This window comes from Xiphophorus maculatus, chromosome 20 (assembly GCF_002775205.1).
Source record: "Xiphophorus maculatus strain JP 163 A chromosome 20, X_maculatus-5.0-male, whole genome shotgun sequence".
Lineage (NCBI taxonomy): Eukaryota > Metazoa > Chordata > Actinopteri > Cyprinodontiformes > Poeciliidae > Xiphophorus > Xiphophorus maculatus.
The window spans coordinates 4,791,458-4,815,123 of NC_036462.1; the positions used below are offsets into that span (position 1 = coordinate 4,791,458).

Consider the following 23,666-nt stretch of genomic DNA (forward strand, 5'->3'; position numbering starts at 1 on the left):
AACTTGGAACAAACTTCCAGAAAACTGTAAAACAACTGAAACACTGACTTCCTTTATATCTTGACTAAAAATCCACCTGCTTAGAATTGCATTTGAAACTTAATCAACTACGAATTTAATGATGGCATTTGACTTAATGTTATGTATTGATTCTTGAGTCTATGTTGCATGACTTTGTGTTTTTTGTGTGTGTGTTTGTTATGATGTAAAGCACTTTGAAATGCCTTGCTGCTGAAATGTGCTATACAAATACAATTTGATTTGATGATTGATTGATTAGCTGTCATGGCGATCCGGTGTTCTATCGGTGCTACCTCGTCAGATTTTCCTACCGTAGCACAGATAGATAGCCATATCTTTCTATTTGTGCTACGCGTCTAAAACTGCTGTTTTACACTAAACATGACAACTGCTGTCGTCATGTTTACAAACCGAAAACTACAGCGTGTTGTGTTAGGGTAGGGCAGGTTTATGGGTAGCACAGATAGTTAGAACACCCGTTTGTGTCTGTATCTGTTGAAATTTTGGTTAAAACATGTTTGTTCTTCATTCAGTGAATTTACTCAGTGGATTGAGAATCCCGAAATTTTACTCAAGTAAGAGTAGCAATACTTCATAATAAAATAACTCAAATAATAAAGTATAGCGTACTCCTCCTAAAAATACTCCTAAAAGTATTTTTTCCTCAGAAAAAGTTACTCAAGTAAATGTAATTAAGTGAATGTAACTAAAATCCCACCTGCTGACAAAAATAGAACTTGCAGTGTCTACTGCCTACCTGTGAAATGGTATGATTACAGCACTGCTGTATGAGCAGGTCAGTAAATAAAATCAATCTGTGCAGCTGTAGCATATTTTACATGGGGTGGAGGATAGCTTCCATCCAGAAATCAAACACACACAAAAAAGTGTTTATAATAAAGTATCAACATTCATTATCCATTCTGTCTTCTCTTTGTTTGACCCCTGACCTCCACTGCTTTGCTGCTGAAGGGTGGATCAGATTGGAGCAAACATCATGGATCATCGATGATTCTAATGAGATCAGCGTCTTCAGATTAAAGGCTGAGTTACAGTTGCTCTTTTGACAGGAAGCGTTAGTTTATGCTTGACGCGCAGATTGTTGCAGTATTCTCCTGAAAGATAGGGGGCAGTAAACTACTTTACAATCGGAAATCTGGTGAAAACGGGAAAGAAACGCTTGATGCCACATTTCCAAAACGGCTGTGCGGGGTAACACAAACATGCAAGAACGGTTGTGTTTTAATCAGAAGTGGACAGAGTATCCAGAAATTGTACTTGAGTAAACATGTGTTGAAGTAGTGGTAATCTTAAGTAAAAGTAAAACGTATCCACCCAAAAAATGACTCCAGAGTAAAATAGTATCTGGTAAAGTCCTACTCAAATCCCAAGTAACTGCTCAAATTATTAATCATTTAATATTTAACATATTACATAATCAGATGGACCAAAATATAAAGTTAAGTGGAACTTTTGATATTTTAATTACGAAAATGAAAATAATCCATATATGTAACAAAAAATAATCCGGCAAAATAAATGTTTTCTAAAGCAATTTCTCTCAATAAAAAAATTATGAAACTTTAACAAAAGCTGCATGTGTCTGTACCTGGTGAATTTTTGGTTAAAACATATTTGTTCTTTAGTCAGTGAAGTTACTCAAAGTGGCTGGAAAATTCAGACATTTTACTCAAATAAAAAGTGGAAAAAACTCAAAGTGCATTTTTTTACTCAAGTAATTGTAACCGGTCACAACCCAACTCTGCTCAAGATTAAACATAGAAATCTGAAAATTTGACCTTAGTGAAGCGGTTTATATACAGCAGTTCCCCAGTCAGCGTGCAGGGGGCGCTGCTGACCCTGAACCAGACAAACACACAGAGAGCAGACAGACCAGGGTTCGGTTCGGTCCGGTACAAATGTTTATTCTGATACAAAGAGCGTGACTGTGACGGCAGAACCAGCGGAGCTTGTTGGTTCAAATCTACAAAAATAAAATGATTTCAGTAGAAAACACCAGACAGCTGTTTGGCCTTTACATCCTCAGAATTTCTGTTGCTTTGATTTCCAGTCTGCAGGAATCGCAGAGCTGATGACCTATGACCCTCAGCGAATGGAGGCGCTCAGGCAGCCGGCCAATCAGGTTCCAGCTCAGATTTTTAACAATTTCAACAGGAAACTGAAGCTAAATGTAACTAAAAATCTTCAGATTTCACATTTTTATCCAATTTTCTGAACGTTTAAAATATTTTTTAATTTCTTAACATAAAAATCTCACTAAAACTGTTCATATGTCATTTATTTTTAACATTTATTTTTTCTTTTTGTATTAAACAACCTGAACGTTCCCCTTTGCTATCATCGTTTGTTAGTTTTCAGAAATAGTCATCTTTTCTAAAAGCAGGGCTGTAAAGTTTTCACACCCCTGTTAAAGTCACTTCCTGTAGTGGCGAGACGTCGAGCGGTGAAAGTTCTGGAAACATTTAATGTGACATTTATCCTGGAAAACCTGCATGAATACGTTTTCACATCCTCAACATAACCGTCTTGGTTTCAGGGAGTCATTCTGCCTGCTTTATAAAAGTTCTCCAGTCTATTCTTCACTTGCCTCTTCAGCTCATTGATTTTCAGTCTGGACTTTAACTAGGCCGTTCTAAAACTATGTAATTTTCCTCCCATAAAATCATTCATTAAATGTTCTGACTGGATGTTTGGTGTCTCGGAGATGATGGAAAATAAAATCCTTCAGTTTTCTAGCAGATCAGTGTGCTGTGCCCTTCTCCTGACTGATACCTTTAAACCGTCAGACCCTGTGGAACATGAGCAGATGTGAGGAAGATCCCAGCTGAACTTTACTTCAGGTTCATCAGATTCACCCGAATGCTAGAACTGGACCAGAACCTGCTAGTTGGAGGGTGTGTAAACTTGACTGGGTTGTTACAGATTTATTGGTTCTGTTTTCCCCACTAAGCAGTTAGTTTGTGTTCCAGGTGAGTCTTTCAGGATAAACGTCACATTAAAGGTGAATAAAGTCGGCTTTTGCCTCACAGGAAGTGGATATGTTCACAGGAGTTTGTAAACCTTTGGAGCGTCTCAGCTTCATCATCAGATCGACTTTATCAACATTGTACAGTTTATGAGCTGTAACCTGAAAATCCTCCCAGTTGAACTGGAACGTTTCCAGTCTGCGGCACCGTTCAGACAGGGCACATCCAGTGATCAGTGAGCGTTTCCAGTGAGGACACACTGCTACTGATTGGCAAAAAGAGAGCGCCTTCGACAGGGGCCGAGGTCACAGGTCAGCGGTTTCTCTGAAGCCGCTGCCGGCGGTCCAGCAGAACCCAACGGGTCGGGCTGCAGGGGAACGCAACCTGTAACAGAGTTAGCTTCCTCAACAAACGCACCATCACCGTCCTCCAGAACCGGCACCAGCCATGTTTGGAACAGAAACCAGCAGGTCAGAGGTCAGATCGGACCTTCACAGCAGAGTCCAGGTCAGCCGAACGCTCTGAGTTCTAGAACGATTCTGAAGGGGTTCGGTTGGACTCTGGAGCAGCTTTCAGTCCAGAAATCGGACCTCAGAACCTTCTGATATCCAAACGGTCCTCATTTCCTCACTACTTCTTCTCTGTTTGGATCAGCGGTTCTCCAGAACCTCCATAAGGTCCTCCAGGTTCTGTTGGACTGAAAAGGACTGAATATCAGCCAAAGTCCAAAAGAATCGTCTGGAAGACTTGCAGAACCAGAACAGAGAGAGGAAGGAACCGGATAAGAGGAAAGAACAGGGACCGGATCAGAACCTTTGAATGCTGCTGTTTGTTTAACGTACAGACTGAAATCTGTTCTGGCTCTAGTGAGCGGTCCGGTCCGGTACGGCACAAACAGAACCAAACCCGCTCTCCTCAGTCGCTGGGAGGTTCTGGCTCAACCCGAAGCTGGACCCAGTAAAAGGCTGTCCTGTTGCTGCCTGACAGTAAATTCCTTCCTGTTATCAGTGGAAACATCAGAGGTTCTGTCCCAGCTCTGTTGGAGCCCGGATACACCGACCAGAATCAACCGACCCAGGAGGTTCTGCTGGTTCTGGTCGGGGTCAACAGACCCTTTAATTTGACCTTTTAAAGTGTTTCAGCAGACGCCTGCTGACAGTGTTTGATGATGACGACCTCAGAGCATCAGAGCCCGTTGCTATGACAACAGCTTCAGGAGAGGTCAGAGTGAAGCTGCGAGTTTGTGGTTAAGTAAGACAGAACCGGTGCTGGGTTCCGGTCGAACTGCTCTCTGGGCGGTGATCTGTTGACCTCAGAACCGGTCCGTTCACACAGCCTGGAAACGCAGCGCCCGCTCCTCCCTCTCCGCTGCCAGGATGCTGGGCAGCGGCGGCAGGGAGCTGTTGGGCAAGGTACCGCCCGTCCTCAGGTAACAGGAGACGATCTTCTGGTCCAGACGCAGCTGGCGGGGGACGCTGTCCAGCGGCTTGGGGTCTAGATCCAGGACGGAGACGGAGGAGGAGAAGGCCTGAGGTCTGAAGTCCCTGAGACGCTTCTGGGAGGAGAGGCTGTGGAGGAAGAGGAGGGTTAATGACGATGCTTTAACTTGCCGTCTATAGCCACCACAACGCGGTAAAACCGTTATAAATGAAACCGGGAGATGTAGGAATTAATAATTTAGTGCAGTGCGCCACAGCGAAGGAAAAGTAACGCAGAAAAGCCCTGATAAACAACCCAAAACTATTTTCTTTTTTCTCGCCGTCTGAGTCGGCTACGGTACAAAAACACACGTTGCAGTTTTATGTTTCCATGCTGTTTATTTTGCGATTATTAATAAGAGATCGCTGTGGTGGCTAATTTGCCGCAGCAGTAGCTAAACTATCACAGTGGTGGTTGATTAGCTCATTTAAACACCTGCTCTACTGATCAGTCTGAGTTGGTCTGGTTTTTTTTTTTTACTCAATCGAAACACGAACAGAACCTTCATATGTTAAAGTGGTCAGAGTAAAGCTAGCATAACTGACCTTTTTTTTTTAGCATAACTGACTAACTTCCATCTCCCTTGCTATTATATAGACCCGGTTCTGCAACGGGTCTATATAAAAATAAATATAGATGTGTTTTACTTGAGGTGCAACAATACTTATATCTGTTATGAACAGTTCAGTACAATGCTCTTGGTTCGGTAAGCACTATACAAATTTTTAAAAATTATTTGATCAAGAAGATGCGCTCTGTGTTGAAGGCTCAATGGCTCTGGGTTCAACTACTCCACCTAGGCTGCATTATCGAGCGCAGATCCACTGAGCATTCAGGCTAGTGAGAGGCTAACTAGCTGCAACATGGCTACTGCCTCTACTATACCTGATATGGAAGCTCCTCCACCATCATCATTCAGATCTGCCGTTTGGAATAACTTTAGCTTTCATGCCAAGTCGTGGACAAAATTGTTTTATGTGTATTAAAAAAAAAAATTGAATCGTGACACTAAAGCACTGAACTGAATTGTTGCACTCCTAATCAACTAAACTATCTGTATTCCAGTAGCTAAAGACCAGTTGTGTTGGACATAAGTTTGTGTTCATTCTGTGAATGAATAAAATCACTCAGATCAATCTTCATCATTAGAATGAATAAATCAGAGAACATTCAGGCTACAGACTAAACGCCTCAGCTTTGATTTAACAGACAGACTAAGGTCTTACTCTTCATCATCGTCCTCTTCCTCACTACTGGGAACCAGTGTAACCATGATGGAGCAGTCCTTAGCTGTCATGGCGATCCGGTACTGATGGACCTGCAGAGAAAAATAACAGAACTGGATTAAAACTGACTGAAAAGCAACAGAAAACCTGAGAAAAACTATCTGTATCCTGAGTGTCTGAGTTTTACTTCAGGAACAGACAGAGTGGGTCTAAGTACTGATGACTTACAAATGTGATTAAGTTACTTTATTAACTAGGACATAAAACCAATTGGTTCTTACTAATTTTTACAAGATTGAACAGCAGGTTGATGGTGTCATCGGTTATTTATCAGAAACTAAAACCGGCCACCGATCTAAAAACTAAATAGAACCTTAAGCAGAAAAAAACAATGTTACTTTAGATGTGAACTTTGCTGAGGTCAGCTGATTATTCCTAAATGAGAAGCAAGATGACAAATCAGTTTATTCTACTGTCTTTATTGCAGTTTCTGCTCTGATCAAAGGTTGAATTCTAGACTCTGGAGTGAAGCACGCCTCAAATACAAGGAACATCACAAGTTCATCAGATTTAAGCTCCGCCTACCACCTGACACACCTGAACCAAAGCAGGAAGCATCTTGTGACTTTTGGTTTGTGCAGAGAGACTCTGCTGCTTCAAGCTGCTCACACTGGAGGTGAGTTGGACCAAGAACACTCAGAGTCACTTTGAGGGAAGTTAGTAGAGGAGGGAGGGAGCCGTGACTGACTGGACCTTCTGTGTTTTCAGCTTCACTCAGAGACAAAATGGCTTCCAGATCAGAGGAGGATCTCTGCTGCCCGGTCTGTCAGGACGTCTTTACGGATCCGGTTGTTCTGTCATGTAGCCACAGCTTCTGTAAGGAATGTCTGAAGAACTGGTGGAGAGAGAAACCAGCAAGAGAGTGTCCAGTTTGTAAGACCACATCGTTCACCAAAGATCCTCCCTGTAACCTGGTGCTGACCTCAGGAGCTCTCATAGACCAGGCCAAACCTCTGGGCAACATGAAGACCATGGTGACCTACACTCCTCTGGTTCTGGACCCAAACACTGCTAATCCAGGACTCCAACTGTCTGAAGATCTGACCGGCTTGATTTATGGAGAGGAACAGCTTCCTTATAATCCAGAGAGGTTTAATGACTTGTGGCGTTCTGTTCTGAGCTCTGAGGGTTTTAATTCAGGGAACCACAGCTGGGATGTTGAGGTTGGACACAATGAAGACTGGGAACTTGGTGTGTCAGCAGAGTCTGTCCAGAGGAATGGAGACAGAGCATTTGGCTGGTTGGGTATCGGGTTATATGAAAGTAAATACTCAGCATGTACTCCATCAGCTCCTCTCATATTCCTTTCTGTCCAGAAAAGACTCCAGAGGGTCAGAGTGAATCTGGACTGGGACGGAGGAGAGCTGTCGTTCTCTGACAGAGAACGACAGAACGACAAGATGCTTCCATTCATCTCCACTGATAATATAGTAAAAATCCTGCAAATGAATATCTGAATGATGAAACAGCAGCTCTGATGTTCTCAGTATGAAGAACTTAAGTTCAAATTAAAGCTGCAAGCAACTTCATACAGCAGCTCTGCGCCGCTCCGGCCCCATGGCTACCACCACCTATCATAAACACTTTCCCGCTCCCGTCCACTAGGGGGCGCATTTGACAAATCTTCCAAATAGACTCAATTCGAGTCCAGCAGCATGTCTTAAAAGTTTGGCTTTAAGACAGGTCGGGTCTTGTAGGTCGAAGGATTGGCGAGTACTTCCTGTAGGCACACATTATGTGTGATTATCAACAGTTAGTGAATACAGTTTCAGTCTGAGATCACAAACAGGATGAAACAGGATAATCTTCAGTATTTTCTCTGTGTTGGGTGTAAAACATGGCTGTCAGAGACATCTCTGTACATCTTGGGAAATTGTAGAAGTGTTGTGATGTTCATGCCTCTACAACTAAGGTCAATACGCAGGGTGTTTTGAATGTTGCCAGGTGGCGCTGTTGAGCCATTTCTATTGCGAGTTTTGCAATGACCTTAAAATACGTAAATTTCACGCAGGCCTGATGTGACCGTCATGTTTGGTGAGTGTTCAAGCATGTTCTCCAAAAACCCAGTTTATTTGATGGAAGAATCATCATAATAAACATTATAATTACAATATTCCTTAATAAAATCTTATCGATCAGAGCAGACCAATAAACACTGCAGAAAAAAACTCTGAGGTTTTCATTCTATCGTCTCAGCAGATCTTTAGTTGAATGAAAGCATTTAGTTTCGCATTTAGTTTCTCCTGTGGTTTGGAGAAAATCTATAGAAAAACCTAGAACATTGATCTGGAGGATAAAACTGTTAGTGCTGGAGTGTTTGACACTTAAAATCTGTCCAGCATCAATAAAGAGTTTCTGTCTGACTTCATCTCTGCTTCTCATCATCATGGAAACATTCTGGGTTTAGAACATTGTTGTTCATCTTTGTTTAAAGAGCAAAACTGGAAGTTGGCTTCAAGTGTGAAAATAAAGAGTAAATTGTTCCAGTGTGTCTGTGTTACTGGGAGAACTGGTAACCATCTGACCTTAGCAGCAGCGTACTCCACAGAGTCGTCGTCCTCCATCAAACATTTCTGCACTTTCTCCAAGAAGTTCTGGTCGTACGGTCCGTCTATCTGGAGGCCGGTCCTGATGCAGACAGACAGAGATGTAAGAGTCCAGGTCTATCTGTAGGGACAGGTTTTCCTTCTGGTTCTGGTTGGCCGGGTTCTACCTGTCCTTGGGGAAGTCCTGCAGGTGTTGCTCCACTCGGCAGTACAGAGGATAAAGTCCTTCGATGTCCAACGAGTCCAACATTTGAGTCTGAAGGATTCTGGACAAAATGTTGTTGGTGGGTAAACCTTGAGATCCTGCATCACAGAGAGACAGGTTCATTAAATCAACCTGGAAATGGTTCTGGTTTCAGGTCCAGTTCCAGAGAATTTCATCAGAAAGTCTGCTCCTCTGTTTTATCTGTAACATCAGGACCTGAAAGATGCTGCAGAACCAAAACCTTTGGAAGAACCAAACTAAAATCTGAACTAAACTCCTGTTTGAAACGGCTCGGACCAGAACCAAAGGTTTTGTGGTTGAGCTAGTCCCAATGTGCATTAGGTCTATACTAACATGTTTACCTAGTGATTCCAGGTAATCTGATGGTGCCCCAATTAACTAAAGAAACTAACTTCATAAATTATTTCATTAATAATAAATTATTTAACATAACTGTTACTAACTGCGTGTTAAAAAACTGGATTCCCTGTCAAAAAAACCCAAACTCTTCTTCCACTCTGTTGTTTCCATTCTGACAGGTACGTTTGTGTTGCTTTAATAATAAATTTGGAAAATCCACAGCAGATAAAGAAAATTCACCTTCACCTTTGAACAGAACACAGATTTCTCTACAAATAAAAAGTAAAACTTTGCTTCTAGGTGAAAGCAAGATGACACAGCAAAGCCCTGATGATCGCCTCGCTACCAGACTAAATCCATTCCTGTTAGACATTTTGGGAGCATTATTGGCTGTTTACATCACCATGGTAACTCAAAACGCTGGTAGAAGTGAATGCACACATCTCAAGTCTGAGCTGCATGTTTTGATATGCATATCGTTTGGGTTAACGCTGAGCTTTGCTCTGCCATAATCTTGACAGAAGATCAGAGATGAAAAATAACAGGTGCCTCCACGTATTGCCATGGCAACGCTGACCCATATAATGCATTTCTGAAATGTATGCATCAACTCTTACAGATCACACATTGTTTCCTATGTTAACTGTTGGTTTGATCAATGTTGATTTTATCTTGTGATCATATTGATTCTGTTTAAAATTTAAAGTTCAGAAAAACCAAAACAATAAAAATAATCTGCTTGAAGCTGCAGTCTGTGACTTTAATAAATAAATTATTTTTTAGTAATTTATCGTATGAAACAGATAATATGTGATAAAATCAGACTCCTCTGCCTTCTCCCAGTTCTCCCAGTGCCAACTAGAAACAACCAATCAGAGCCTGGAGACTCTGATTGACAGTCTAAGGCTGTCAATCACAATGTTGTGCAGCGCTGCTCATTCTCTGCAGCTAGCATGACCTGTTGTGAATGCTAAGGACTAGTTAGCATGGCCACCGATGACGGTGGATAAACAATTTTCCTGTAGCAGTGAATTGCTTCTTAAGGATGATTGACAACGCTAAGACCCGCCTCTGGGCTCTGATTGGTTGGTTTTGGTGCATTTGTTCAGATGGTAAGTAGGGGGGTGGAGGAGATAAATTTAACAAATATGTAAAAAATATTTTTTTAGAAATGTTACACTCTGCAGCTTTAAAGGAACAAGTTCTGATGATGTTTGAGAACAAACTGACCGTGGCGAATCCGCTCCTTGTTAAACAGACTGGCCTCGCAGAAGCTCCGCCCCTCTCCTGTCCTGTCGGTCACCTGACCTCCATCTCCTCCTGCGGCGCTCAGCAGGGCGTTCCCCAAGACCTTCAGACACAAACCCAGCTGTTAATGCAGACCAACACCAGCAGCTTCAGGCAGAGCCATACTGGACCGCTGCTTCACCTGTATGAAGTCGTTTAGGACGGCTTTGGTGGTCACGTGACCGTTGACGCGGTTGTTTCCACGCAGGAAGTAAGGTCTGAGGTGATGCAGCAGAGAGTTTGTGTCAGGCGACTCGTCACTACCCTCCTTACTGCTGTAGATACACTGACCACCCTGAAACCCAGAACCAGCTGTTAGTCCAGTTGGAATAAAAACAAAACACAATCAGTAAAGTTAGCTGGAAACAATAGAAGAAAACAGCTTAAAACATGATTTATTAAAACACGAAGGACCAGGAACATCAGAGGAACAAAGTTTGGCTTCATACCTTAAATACTTTGAGGTTATTCTGAGGTTCTTCTATCAGGTGTCTGATGGCGAAGTGCATTCTCTGTTTGTTTCTGCACAAAAGAAGAAGAAGAAATCAGACTGCGACAGAATGCAGAACAAAAAGACGGGACGGTTCCCTGAAAACCCATGGGACAGCGAATGCATCGTCAGTGAACTCACCCTGAGAACAGGTCCAGGGGACAGTACAGGCTGCGTCTCTTCCACTTCCCGTTGGCCACCTGAACAGGTGAGACCAAAACAGCAGAGATGCTGGTGAGAAACCAGAACCAGAACAGAACTCTAACTGGTCCTACTGGTCCAGTGACCTGGTTCTGCTCTGCTCTTTAGCTGAAACATCTGTCCTGGGCTCCTGGACATTATTTAGTTTTTCATTTTTTCAGAACTCTGATAAGTGGATAATTGCTTCTTCTTTTGTTTTTAACTCTAATAAACCTTTTAAACTAAACTCAGTCATTTTATCTTCAACATCAGATTAAAATGTTCTGATGCTCAGCTGGTTGTTATTTGCATCTTTACCACTAGATTTCAGCATCCTTTCAGCACAGGTCTTGTGGTTTATTGAGGACGACGCAGTAAAACCTGTCTGACTTCAGTCAGGGGGATTTTCTATCCATCAGAGCAGAATGAAAGATGATCTGAGGACGTTCTCCATCTGACAGGAGAAACATGTTTCCATTCTTCTGGAGCTTTCCTCAGAGGAACCAGCTCAGAAACAAACAGAGCAGCTTTTGTTTTTAGATCAGAGTGATACAGCTTTGCATTCTGCATGTCTCAGAACAGAGGCGTTGATTCACCACAGGCCGAGGCGGATCAAACATCAGAGTGTGTGTGTGTCTGTCTGTGTGTGTGTCGGGGTGTGTGTGTGTCCTGCAGGCTCTACCTTGTAGTGCTGGTGCATGCAGTAACGACACACTCTGGTCTTGATGTCCTTGCTGACGTGTTTGGGGGACGGCAGGAAGCCACATTTAGGCTGAAAACAGAATCAATCAAATTTATTTGTAGAGCCCATTTTGTCAGTTCAAAGTGCTTTACATCAAAAAAACACAAAAATACTAAGTCATAAAAACAACATACAGTCAACAAATGAAGCATTAAATTTAGTCAAGTGTCAGCAGTAGAGCAGAACCAGAACCAGAAGACCTGAGAGGTCTGGAAGGTTGACCCAACAGCAGCAGATATTAAAGCCATTCAGTAGCTTATAAACTACTAACAGTATTTTTTTTACCCCTCCAGGGGGTCTTTTGTGGGCTCTAGTGTCCCTTATATAACAGTGGGCTGACAGGAAACTGGGAAGGAGAGGGAGGAAGACATGCGGCAAATATTGTCAGGTCCAGGAGTCGAACCCGTGACGGCCGCGTCGAGGACTCAAGCCTCCAAATATGGGTCGCGCTAACCACTACGCCACCACGGCACGCCCTACTAACAGTATTTTAAAGTCTGTAAGTAGAAGGACTTTAGAACTGGGTGATATGCTCTATGTTCCTGGTTTTAGTCAGAACACCAGCAGCAGCGTTCTGGATCAGCTGCAGCTGAAGGACTGACATTTTAGTCAGACCTGTGAAGACGCTGCTGCAGTAATCAATGTGACTAAAGATAAACACCTGGATGAGTTTCCCTAATGCTGAGACATTCGTCCTCTGATCCTGGAAATGTTCTTCAGGTGATAGAAGGCCAACTTTGGAACAGTCTTTATGTGGCTCTGAAGGTTCAGGTCAGAGGTCAGCCTGATTGCTGGTTTCCAGCTGTAATAACTTAAGATGACTCTAGATCGTTCGTCCAAAGATAATAACTTAAGTTTTGTTTCTGTTTAGCTGCTGAATGACGCTCCGACCCACAGAGCGTCACTCTGAGGGAAGCATGGCGGCGAGTCGCACCTTGATCTCGATGCAGAGGGGCGGGGTCGGCGTGGGCTGGTGAAGGGTCGGAGACGTCAGGTTGGGCAGACACAGAGCGCAGCCGCTGTAGATGTCCATGACTTTATCACAGCGCCACGCTGAAACAGAAACACAGAGTGCGGGTTCAGATTCCTGATCAGGGTCCAAACGGGCCCCCGTCGGGTTCTGAGGTCTCACCTGGCCTCTGATGCTGAATCTTGATGGATAACTGTCGAACGAACTCCAGCGGCAGTCTGACCACTTCCTGCAGACCAAATAAAGACACAACACTTCAAGTTCAACATCAAACTGAACTTCCACATAAATCTGATTTGCAGCATCACTGAGCAGCTTGATGTCTCCAGTCAGGGTGTACAAACTTTTTACCATGTGAGTCAAAATTATTCAGGCTGAAAGCCTCAATGGTCAAAAATACAACAGAGTATTAGGCCAAGACTAGGATATATCTTTAAATTAACAGAGTAAAATCATAATATTGCCAGAATAAAGTCGTAACTTTAAGAATAAAATCATAATTTTAGGAGAATAAAGTCATAAATCTAAGAGAATAAAGTTGTAATTTTAGGAGAAGAAAAAGTAATATTAGGAGGATAAAGTCGTAATATTACCAGATTAAACACAATAGATGATGCATTTTTGACCCTCCTGGCTCAGGAAAATCAAATATGCACATTTTCTAACTGCTTACAAGGGGCTGCAGAAAATCAGCCCACGGACCACAAATGGCCCCTGTGCCCCACCTTGAACACACCCACAGATCTGAACCATAACCAGCCGGATGATCTGCTCTGTCTCTCTAAACAGATAACTTTTGTTATCTGTTTGATAACAAAAGTTATCTAACAAAAGTTATCTAAACAGGACTCTGTGGACTCTTCCAAAAATAATGACAGTTAAATCAGTTTTCACTGTGAAATTAGAGGCTTTTTATGTCTTTTCTTTTTTTTAATATAATTGAAGATTTGTAAAAATTGTGCGTAGTACCCCACTGTGGACAAACTTTTCCCCCAGCAGGCAGCTTATGACATTGGAGGTGAAGTCCACGATGTTCTGGATCTGCCTGAAGGCCTGCTCCGCCGTCTGCAACACAACAAGAGCCTGCTGTCAGCACTGGCGTCAAACCGTCCACCAGGGGGCAGAGCCACCTGTCCCCCGGTGACCTCACCCGCAAACGGCGCTCCAGCCGACACCAGGCGGGTCCGGCAGAACATGAGAAGGATAATGAAGGGAAATGAGGTCTGATGAAAGTAAAATCAGCGCCGGGCTTCATGCAAATAAAGGATAAGAAGAAGAAGAAACACTGAACTGCAGATGCAGCGGCAGAGAAACTGGAACTGAAAACTGTTTCCGTTTCAACTGAATGTTCTGGTTCTGCGGGTCAGAACACAGTCAGAACCAGCGAGCCAGGGATGGGCATTCATCATATAGTTTATTATTTATCGTAAAAAATTTTGGTGTCACTTTATTTGAAGGAATGTGCAAAAGAGTGAAAAAACTCAAGTCATCTCCAGTTTTGTTAAGTTCTTGATACATAATGACAAATAAAAGATCTTATATTATCAACATGAAGGACTCTATGAATATCTATTATTTTTGTCAAGAAGTGCTTTTTGGTAAATAATGACCATTTTAATGCAAGGTTGCATTAAAAGTGTCAATTTTGCATGAAGGGAGGTCATCAGCAAACTGTTTTCTTATGTTTCTTTTGGAGTAATGGCTTCTTACTCGCTGAGCAGCCCATTTTGGATCAGAACCAGTCTCTTCCTGATCGGTATGATGGTTGGACATTCGCATCATGTCTTTCTTTGCTATCATACTTTGAACAGATGAATGAGGCTCTTTCAAGCATCTAGAAACTGGAGGTGAGTCTCCAATAACTTATATGTCTCAGTTAACCAATCAGAAGTTTCCAAAGCCGTGACATCATCCTCTAGGCTTTCCCTCATTAGTTAATGAAACAGTAATCATTTTGTATGTAAACTTCAGAATAAAATAATCTCTGACATTTTCTCTTATGTTTGAGGCTTTTAGCTAACAGAAATATTTTGTTGATTCTGACATGAAACCAGAGAAGTTTGTTCTGATTCTGATCTGTACAACAGAGACAGATCTAGCATTTTGGAACAACATGAACAAATCAGAACTTTCCAGAACAAAGTGGTTCTGATCAGAAGAACAAACAGCAGCTTTACCTGAGGAGGGTTCTCGGAGTCTTCTGCTGGATACTTGAGGAGACGTAAAACTCTGCAGTGCTGCAGGAACAGAGAGAAGTCCAGTTAGGATTCAAACATAAGAGTCCGACTCTCATCAGCAGAACCAGCCTGAAGCAGCAGAACCGTTCTTCTAAACGCAATGAGCCTGATTTATTTTACTACAGATAATCTTTCAGCCTCCCTGCAGCAGAAAGAAGACAGTACTGATCTGGTTCTGGTTGGGTTCTGTTTCTGGATGTTGAGCCGGGCTGATTTGGGTTTTGTCAGCTCTAGTGGCCTTTATTTGACAGTTGTCAGACAGGAAAGTGGGGTGGGAGAGATTGACAAAGGTCAGGGGGCAAAGGTCATAGGGCCGGGACTCTAACTTGTGACTGATGCCTCTAAACAAATTCAAGCTCTGGGTTTGGTTGAAGTGAACTTTGATTTGATTTGAATGCATATTTGAGCACCAACTGGACCAAAAGCAGGAAGTGGACTACAGTGCAAGGCATTCTGAGTAAGAAGACAACCAAGACAAATGTGCTAGCCTAGAGCTAGAAGAAGAAATGAGTCGTGGGAAAAAAAAAAATCCTCCTACCGCTAAAATCTGACGCCACTCCAATTTCTGCATTTGATGCAGCGCCTCCGCAGGCGAGGAGGGGAAGAGGTTGCTCAAAGGGTTTGGCTGATTTGACTCAGAGCAGAGAGAAAGAGAACCACAGCAGCTGGAAATGGAGCAGATGTTGCACCTTTGGTCCCAAATCAAACCAAATCTACCGGACTATCAGGAGCAATGTCCCTTATTTGTTGTCACTCACCAGGATTAGAAACTTAACAGTTACTGAAAAACACAACAAAATAATTAACAAACAAGAAAAAGAGGCTCAACAAATTTTGAGTGACTGAGTCATTTCCTATTTGGGTAATTTAGTGTTATAAAACAATAAGTGCAACCAAGAACATCTATAAGAACTCATTCATCCTAAAAGCAATAATGTTCCTGAGTTGTTGACCGTTATTCAGACGTGATATTGTGTCCATTGCTGGTTTGTGATTCTGCTGTGATACTTTTTATTTTGTAATATTTTTCACCACCATGCGAAGCCAAAGGCAAATTTCCACATGCATTTGTGGACAATAAAGATCATTATTGTTAATAAATCATAAAGTTTAACAGAGAGAGCCTGACTGTCCAGCACCATGGACAGCAGCCTCCCAAAGGGTTAAGTTACTCTGGACTGATGATGTCCGCTGTAGACGGTCAGTCACTATTGGTCTTTGTCACCATTTGAACAATTTTAAAAATCCCATTATAATATTTTATTTCAAACATAACAAGGAAATCAGCCCAGCCAGAGAGTTTTAGGCATTTTTCCAACAAAAACTGCCCTCTGGGTAACAGCATCCTGCGTGACTTGAATACATAATTAAGTCTTAGCACAGAATAATGTCCTAACCTGCTGACAGGTTAGCAGCTCAGCTGCGTTGTTCCTTTTCATCACAGCTTTGACTTCCTCATTTGTTTTTTAAAAACACCAACCAGATGTGAACAGTGCTTGAGTTTAGGTACTTGCTGACACCAATGCCACGTCAACAAGTTGGTACTTATACGTCACACAATAACTTATGAAAACAAATTTATTTTATTTAGAACAGCTCTTCTTTTTAAGGCAAATCATAAATGGAGAAATACAGATTGTTTCGCATTTGATGAGCATTGAAATACACGATAAATGCGACACCGTTCCGCTCCCATCAGTCGCACAACCCAGATGATAAACGCTAAAAACAGGAGAAAAAATGTCATGATTTCAGCTTGATGGTAGCAGGAGGTGGATTATCTGTTCAGCTTGTAGAAAGCTGCTTAAATAGAATGACAGCGTAATGCAATTAAATGTCATTAGGATTTTAAGAATTTATGGGTAAAAATAAATGACATTATTTTTTTTTGACACTGTTAGTTAAAATGACGGACAACGAAAAGTCTGGCACAACTTTTGCTCCAAACTACAGACATTTAACTAACTTCTCCGCTCTCCTATGTATTTTTCTGTTTTTCTGGAGGATCAAGAAATAATTTATTAGTGTGGTACCACCACCACCTGGTCTGAAGTGCAGCTTAGCTTTGAGCTCAGCGCAGTGCAGGAGGCAAATCCGGCAGAACAGGTAGCATCGGTTTGGAGGTTGATTTTTACAATTAGCCAAGTTCAACAAACTAAATGAAAGCTGATTTAGCTTTTTTTTAGACGTTAAACAGGCATAGCACTGAGTATATAAATAAATGTCTGCTAATCAAACTCACCCCTTTACTTAGTCCCTGCTATGCTAAGCAAACAGCTTTTCTTCTTAAATATGTTTTGATATTCTCCTTGTGGTGTAATTAAAATGTCTAACTCCATTCGACAGTATGGCTGAAAAACGTATCACAATAGAAGGGTTTTATATCAGTTGATTTATAATTATTGATTAGCTTACTGGTTTTAAATATCTGCCAAACTGATGGTCTGACCTTTCCGGTTTTATCCACAATTTTCACAACATGCAGTTGTTTATTTTTAAGCAGTTATGAGGCACATTGGCAAAACATGAAACTGCTGCTGCGAGAGTTACTCAACGAGTTGTTGCTAGGTAACCAAAGAGTGAGTGAGTTGGTTGATTCCACACCAACCTTGATTGAGAGAGGATGAACGGATAAAGCCTCTGCCTACATCTCCCAGGATGCTGTGCGGTTCTGAATCAAAGTTCAGTGATGAGTCCATTGATACCGATCGTGTTTTCTATTGCAATATATCTTGTTATTGACTTATTGTCCAGGACTAAATTCCATTGCCGAAAAATATGCAGGTATGTAGGTTTACTCAGAGTATCTGCCTTCTACTCAGGGTTTGTTAACCCAGATACATTGAGATGCGGTTTGTCAGAAAACTGAAGGTAACCGTGCAGGTGAAAGGTCTGGTATTTGTTCATCATGTCAGGTCTATAAGGTCAAATGTTGGTGATAAACATAGTGGAAAAACACCAGCAGCAGAAGGCATGTCTGATATAATCCCATCCGGAGCGCCGTGATGGAGCATTTCCAGGCGGATCCTCAGGCAGGTTCTGACATGTACGCCAGTTTTACACACAAAGACCCGATTTCACAACACCTGGGAGTGTCATGGGAAAACCTGGAGCTGCAGCTTGGGGCTGGATGAGGATTCAACACCACCAGAAACCTGCTAGGAAAATGTTCCCAGAACAAACATCCCAGTTTAACCCTACTGGAAACCAGTAAGCAACATAGTTGGAGGTCCAATCAGTTTAGAGACAGCCAGGTAAATCCAGATAAACGCAAACTTTCTCTTCCTGAACTCCTTGTTCTCACATTAATCACCAGCAACACAGCATAAAGAAACCTGACTCCAGGTGAGATTCACCTGGCGTAAAAAACAAAAACAGAGAAACTCTCCAATATGAAGCTAAAACCATCTGCTGGGACGTAGTTTCACACCGAGCCACCCGGCCCCAACTTCCTTTCTCAGGAACTAGTGGTAACTTCAAACCCGGGCCTAACGGGCTCACATCCCACTTTCACAACTCCACTTCTTCTTTTATTTCATTTCATCTTTTAATATCATTTTATTTCATCATTATTATTATTTCTTTTTACATTTCTAACAAATACACTCATTTATTTTGTTTAATTTTATTTCTGTTTTTTTTTTACGTTAATAACTTTACTTCTATTTTGATGTTATTGTTTATATTTACTAATTTTTGTTATTATCCTTTGCTACTTATATATTTTTAAACTTTACAACTTCACTTCTTTAATTTGATTGTTTTTATTTACTATTATTATGTTTTGCGACATATTTTTTTAACTAACTTCAATTCTTCAACTGTGGTTATGCATTTATTATAATTATTAATTTATTTATTAATGTTTTTAATTAACTTCTAACAGGTTAGAGGAGGACCAAAATTGTCATCATTAAAAATAAAAGCCGAAATATATATATATATATATATATATATATATATATATATATATATATATATATATATATATATATATATATATATATATATATATATATCTTGATGGAAACATATGTATAAGAAAAATAAATATATTTCTGCTTTTATTTTTACTTATGTCAGTTTTGATCCTCCATATATATGAACACCTAACTAAATGCAAATTAAGGTCTAATTCTGGCCTTTTAAAGCCAGAAACAGAGAATGTTAGTTGTCAGGTTCCTCAGGTCTGAGTTCAATGAAAGCAGCCGGCTGTCGGTCCATTTGTTTTAGAAACAAATGGCCGCCTGGTTTCAAACAGGCGTGAGAAACGCAGCTCATGTTAGAGCAGCGTTCCCTCACTGGGTCCTCAGGCACAACGCTTTGCATGTTTCAGATGTTTTCTGAAGTGAGCTGCAGGAGAGAAACATCCAAAGCACACAGGACCGTTTCCCCTGACAACCACAGGGTCCAGTTGGGCCACAGGGTAGAACGGGATTACATCAGCAGGGCGCCAGTTTGTTGAGAGGGGCAAAAGAATTTTATTAAAATTTTTTTTAATAAATACATATTTTGCCAACATTGTTACATGAAACTCAGTGGCCCATATCACATGAGTTGCAGTGATATTTGGGGATTTTTATGAACATAAACAATATTATGAATTTAATGTTTATCATATTTTTGTATTCTATTGTGATAACGATAAAAGCAACAATAAGAACTTTTTTTATTGTTACTTTTTTAGGTAACCTTAGGTGGCATATGGAGCATTCATAGCTCCAAAAACACAAATATTGTAATATGCTTCATTGGCCCCTAGTTACATAAAGTTTTATTTGTGTCACTAAACTGATTACATTAACCGCAATTAATCATATTTTCAAATTTATTGATACTCTCAATGCAAAAACTGTGTAGTAAAATTAACATAATTAACTGAATTTTATAACTACAGTTAAATTTTTTATCCCGATAAATGATAGAAGATATAATGAATGCTAAATGCTACATGAAGATATTATATTGGTAAGGAGATTTATAGAATTGTAGTTTATTCTTTTTTTATGTTTGTCTGAAAACTAGGTTCAAAACTGACATAATTAAAAATAAAGCAGAAATATATGTTTTGTTTTTCTCTTTTCCTCATACGTGCGTTTGACAGGGAATGCATCGAAGGTTAGGAACACGTTTTCATGAACGTGTCCCAAACATTTCCTCGAGACAACAACGGTTAGAGGCTTTCAGCAGGAACATATTTCCTGTCAGTTAAAACAGAAGTAGAACCGCAGTGTCTGTTTGAAACCAGAATGAACTTCAATCAGCTTCAGAGCGGGATTAAAGATGATCCAATTCAACCTGTTTGAACTTCAGAAACAAAAGATGTGAAAAATGTAAAAAGCAGACTATTATTCCTGCTGAGCCCAATTTTACTACAGAGTTTAATGGGTTACTAAACATAACATGTTTAAATGCAAAACATTGTTCAAAAAAAGAGGAACAGAGGGATCTGAACAGCTCACTTCGCCTTCTAAACCAAATGGGCCAGAACCAGCAGGCACTTCTTTTTTTATTTTAATTTAGACACCATCAACTGTCAGTTAATCCCAGAGCATGTCTGTAACTTTTAAACCCTTCTGACCGTGATAAGGTCCTTCATCTGAACAACAGTAGACAGACCAAACCGGTTCCCAATGATTCAGGTCCAGTTCTGATATGACTCATAGTCTTCTGCGCTTATTGCTCAACAACATGGTCAGTCTCTGAACGGTTCCGACTGCTCAGACACACAAGAACCAAACCATAAAAACACTCTATTGGGAAATAAATGTCGGTTTTAATGTCAGATAAAAGTAAGAACAGGCCTATTAAATCATTTCCATCAGCAGCTGATGGAAACACTGATGCTAAGTCCCTTAGCTTCCCAACAACCCCGATACTTTGGTTTTTTAATCTAAAATACGTCAAACTCTCAATTAATCTGCCCGCTGACACATTTAAACAAGATTGTGATGTAATAAAATAAATAAAAGTGTTGTTATTCCGTTGTAAGAAGCTGTTTACATGACTTAACTAGCTTCAACCGTTACAGCGGACGAGGGTGAAGTTAGCCTTCGATTCGAAGCTTCCGTAAAGGGCTAGTCCACAACTTTTAAAGACCCTAAACTTTCAAAAGTCTGAAATACTAAAGAAAAATCATACCAGGACTGAATTTCGTTTTAGATTATTTGGAGGACCAAAATAAAACATTAAAAGTTTTATTTTTGTCCTTTTTAGGTATGTATGTTTTTGGTATGTAGATAATTACATAAATTGTTTTTGGTGAATACTTTAACAGTTAATACCTGAACTGAATTAATCTGCAGTTAATCCAGATTCTTGCATAAACATAAGAACTGATGATCTGTCAAAAAAAATCTCATTTATAAAACATATAATCTACTTGTGAAATATGATAAAAGGACAAATTTAAGTATGTTTGTTTTCATGAAACATGAGTCCAGAATCAACACGGATGTGTTTTCGAGATGGAACAGTAGATGTCAAATCTGAAAAGGCAACAGCAACTATTTAATACAGTTTCCAAGAATATTAAAGTTTTAATTGGAGGGTTTATGTCTGTCAATGTAACATGATGTTTAGTAATACTGAGTTTTGTATTAGAACAACATAGAAAAAGCTACACATAAAAAAGGACTAAAATGTCAAGTTTACTAAAACGTCTGCAATGTTAACTTAAACAATAACTGAGCTCATGTTTGAAATATAGAAAATAACTTTAAGTATTTTCTTAAAGTAATTCTGAATTTTGCTTTTTATGTCAGGTGTTAGAGAATTAAACCTGGAGATTTAATTCTCTAAGATTATTCTCTTTTTCGAGACTCAATCAAATTTAAAGCAATTTCATACTTCCCAAGCAGTGTAGAAAAATTCTAAACAATATTTATTCCCAGACCAAATGTACTTAGTCTTAAGTTTGGAGGTTCTATGTAAGGCAGTTCTGAAGACTCTGAAATCACTTTTTATAGAAATTTCAACAATCAAAATTAAGTTTGAGATAGTAAACGTTGCTTAGATGAAGCTATAATCAATGCAGGATACTTTTCTCAGCTTTGGTCAAACTAGTTGCTTTGGATTTTGTTGCAGACCGGATGCTCCAGGTTCCCTAAACAGTGAACTAGCCCTTTTAAAAAAAAGCTTCGTATCAGACGCTAACTTCAGCACCGTTAGCCTATTTACCTGAACATGGGAGACCACCAGGCTCTTGTTTCCTTCTCCGTGGTATTTCCAGTCATTTTCATCCATTCTGTCCAGTTCCATCACACCGCGGAGAGCCGACCGAACTCCCGACACACACCACACAAGGAATCAGGACGGTGCAAAGCCCGGACCCTGCTGGCTGCTAGCGGCGGACCGACAGATTGACACCCGGTGTTCTGTCAAAGTCCGTCCCTCTCAGAACCCCCGGTTCCTCTCCGAACACGCCTCTGACGTGCTGTTTTTCTTCTTCTTCTTTCTGATTTTTACTGGCGGGTGACATCTAACGTTAGGATGTCTTATCGCCATCTACTATGCTGGAGTGTGGACCAGAGTATCTCCCTTCTAAATTCTTATATATAATCCTGTTTCCTTCAAAAATTTAATAATTGTTTTTTCTATTTTATGTTTAATTAATATCTTATTAAGTTTTAATGTCTCTATATCATATTTCCTAATTTCTTGTTTTAGCTTCTCTCTACTTACTGTATATTTTTCCACAATGAATTATTACATGTTCTACTCTGTTTCCATATCCATACCAAGCTCACAACCTGTTGGATGTTTACCTATCAAATGTAAAGTTTTATTTAATCACGTATGTCTGAGCCACAATCTTGTCATTACTACTTGTTCTTTTCGATTTTCTCCTATTATTTCCATATTCCCTACTTTCTTTTGTATATAAAGTAAATTACAACCTTTAGTTCCTTCCTCCCACAATTGTTGCCATTCAGATTTAATTTTGCTCTTAATAATTGATTTTATTTCCGATTTACAATACGCTATTTCCATAATTCTATTTTGTTTTAAAGACATCTTAGCTAAATGATCTGCCATATCGTTCCCTTCTATATCTTTATGAGCAGGTAACCACATAAACCTAATCTTAATCTGAGTTTGTGTCATTCTAAATATAACTTCATAAATTTCATATACCAACACTATACGACTTTCAGATGACACATTTAAAATAGACATTAGTAATGATAATGAATCTGAACTTACAGGAACTTTTTCAAACGTGCTGTTCTCGCGCGACCTTCTGAATTTGATGGATGCAACTGACATAATTAAAAATAAAAGTAGAAATATATATTTAGTTTGTCCTTTTACAGATGCATATATTTCGCGTGTATATATGTGAAAACGTATATATAAACATGTATTGTTTTTCCTTTACATGAGTTTTCGTCAAGAAATATATATATATATGTATAGTTTTTTTTCTCTCTCCCTTCCTCCTCTCTGTCTGTCTCTTTCTGTTTCTTTCTTCCTTTTTTAGATTTTCACATATACCCAGATGGTAATTTAATTTAAGACTATCATTAATAACAAATGTTTTATATGGAGACGGATAACTCGCTGAGGCGACCCCTGAAGGAAAAACGTCGAAAGGAAAAGAAGAATATTAGTTTACTTTGTTTTAGATATGTTTTATATAGTTTTTTCTAACTTTATTGTACATTCTTGTTGTGTTAAATGGATTTCGTGTTCTTCACAACCTTTTTCTTTTTACACATATATTTTCAGAAGAGTACTGGTTTCTCAAAATATTTGCAATTGCGTTAATATTTGTCTGAAAAAAATCGAACTATTTTATTTCGCCATATCCAAACACATTCTCAATAAAGCATAAATGTTATTATACCATAATTTTTTATAGATAGTAATAATAA

General features: G+C 40.0%; 1 protein-coding gene across 1 annotated transcript; it reads right to left on the reverse strand.

The window, feature by feature from the left end:
- Nucleotides 1-1,925: 1,925 nt before the first annotated feature.
- Nucleotides 1,926-22,204, reverse strand: ippk (inositol-pentakisphosphate 2-kinase). The gene is made up of 14 exons (XM_014474336.2): nt 21,970-22,204; nt 14,731-14,790; nt 13,523-13,618; nt 12,716-12,782; nt 12,518-12,636; nt 11,524-11,613; nt 10,803-10,861; nt 10,621-10,693; nt 10,314-10,466; nt 10,115-10,235; nt 8,487-8,622; nt 8,299-8,401; nt 5,714-5,805; nt 1,926-4,576 (listed from the first exon to the last, which is right to left on the reverse strand). Exons 1-14 carry the CDS (start codon nt 22,048-22,050, stop codon nt 4,336-4,338), a joined length of 1,491 nt encoding a protein of 496 aa, XP_014329822.1. The 5' UTR covers nt 22,051-22,204; the 3' UTR covers nt 1,926-4,335.
- Between the last annotated feature and the right edge of the window lie 1,462 nt (nt 22,205-23,666).

Bases quoted from the DNA above. Each gene is read 5' to 3' on its own strand.
- ippk (XM_014474336.2), bottom strand. From the start codon at position 22,050: ATGGAACTGGACAGAATGGATGAAAATGACTGGAAATACCACGGAGAA. The intron at 8,402-8,486 runs GTAGAACCCGGC...TGTCTGCATCAG, and splicing joins CAGGACTTCCCCAAGGACAG to GACCGGCCTCCAGATAGACG. The intron at 5,806-8,298 runs GTCAGATGGTTA...TTTTCTCTGCAG, and splicing joins TGGAGTACGCTGCTGCTAAG to GTCCATCAGTACCGGATCGC.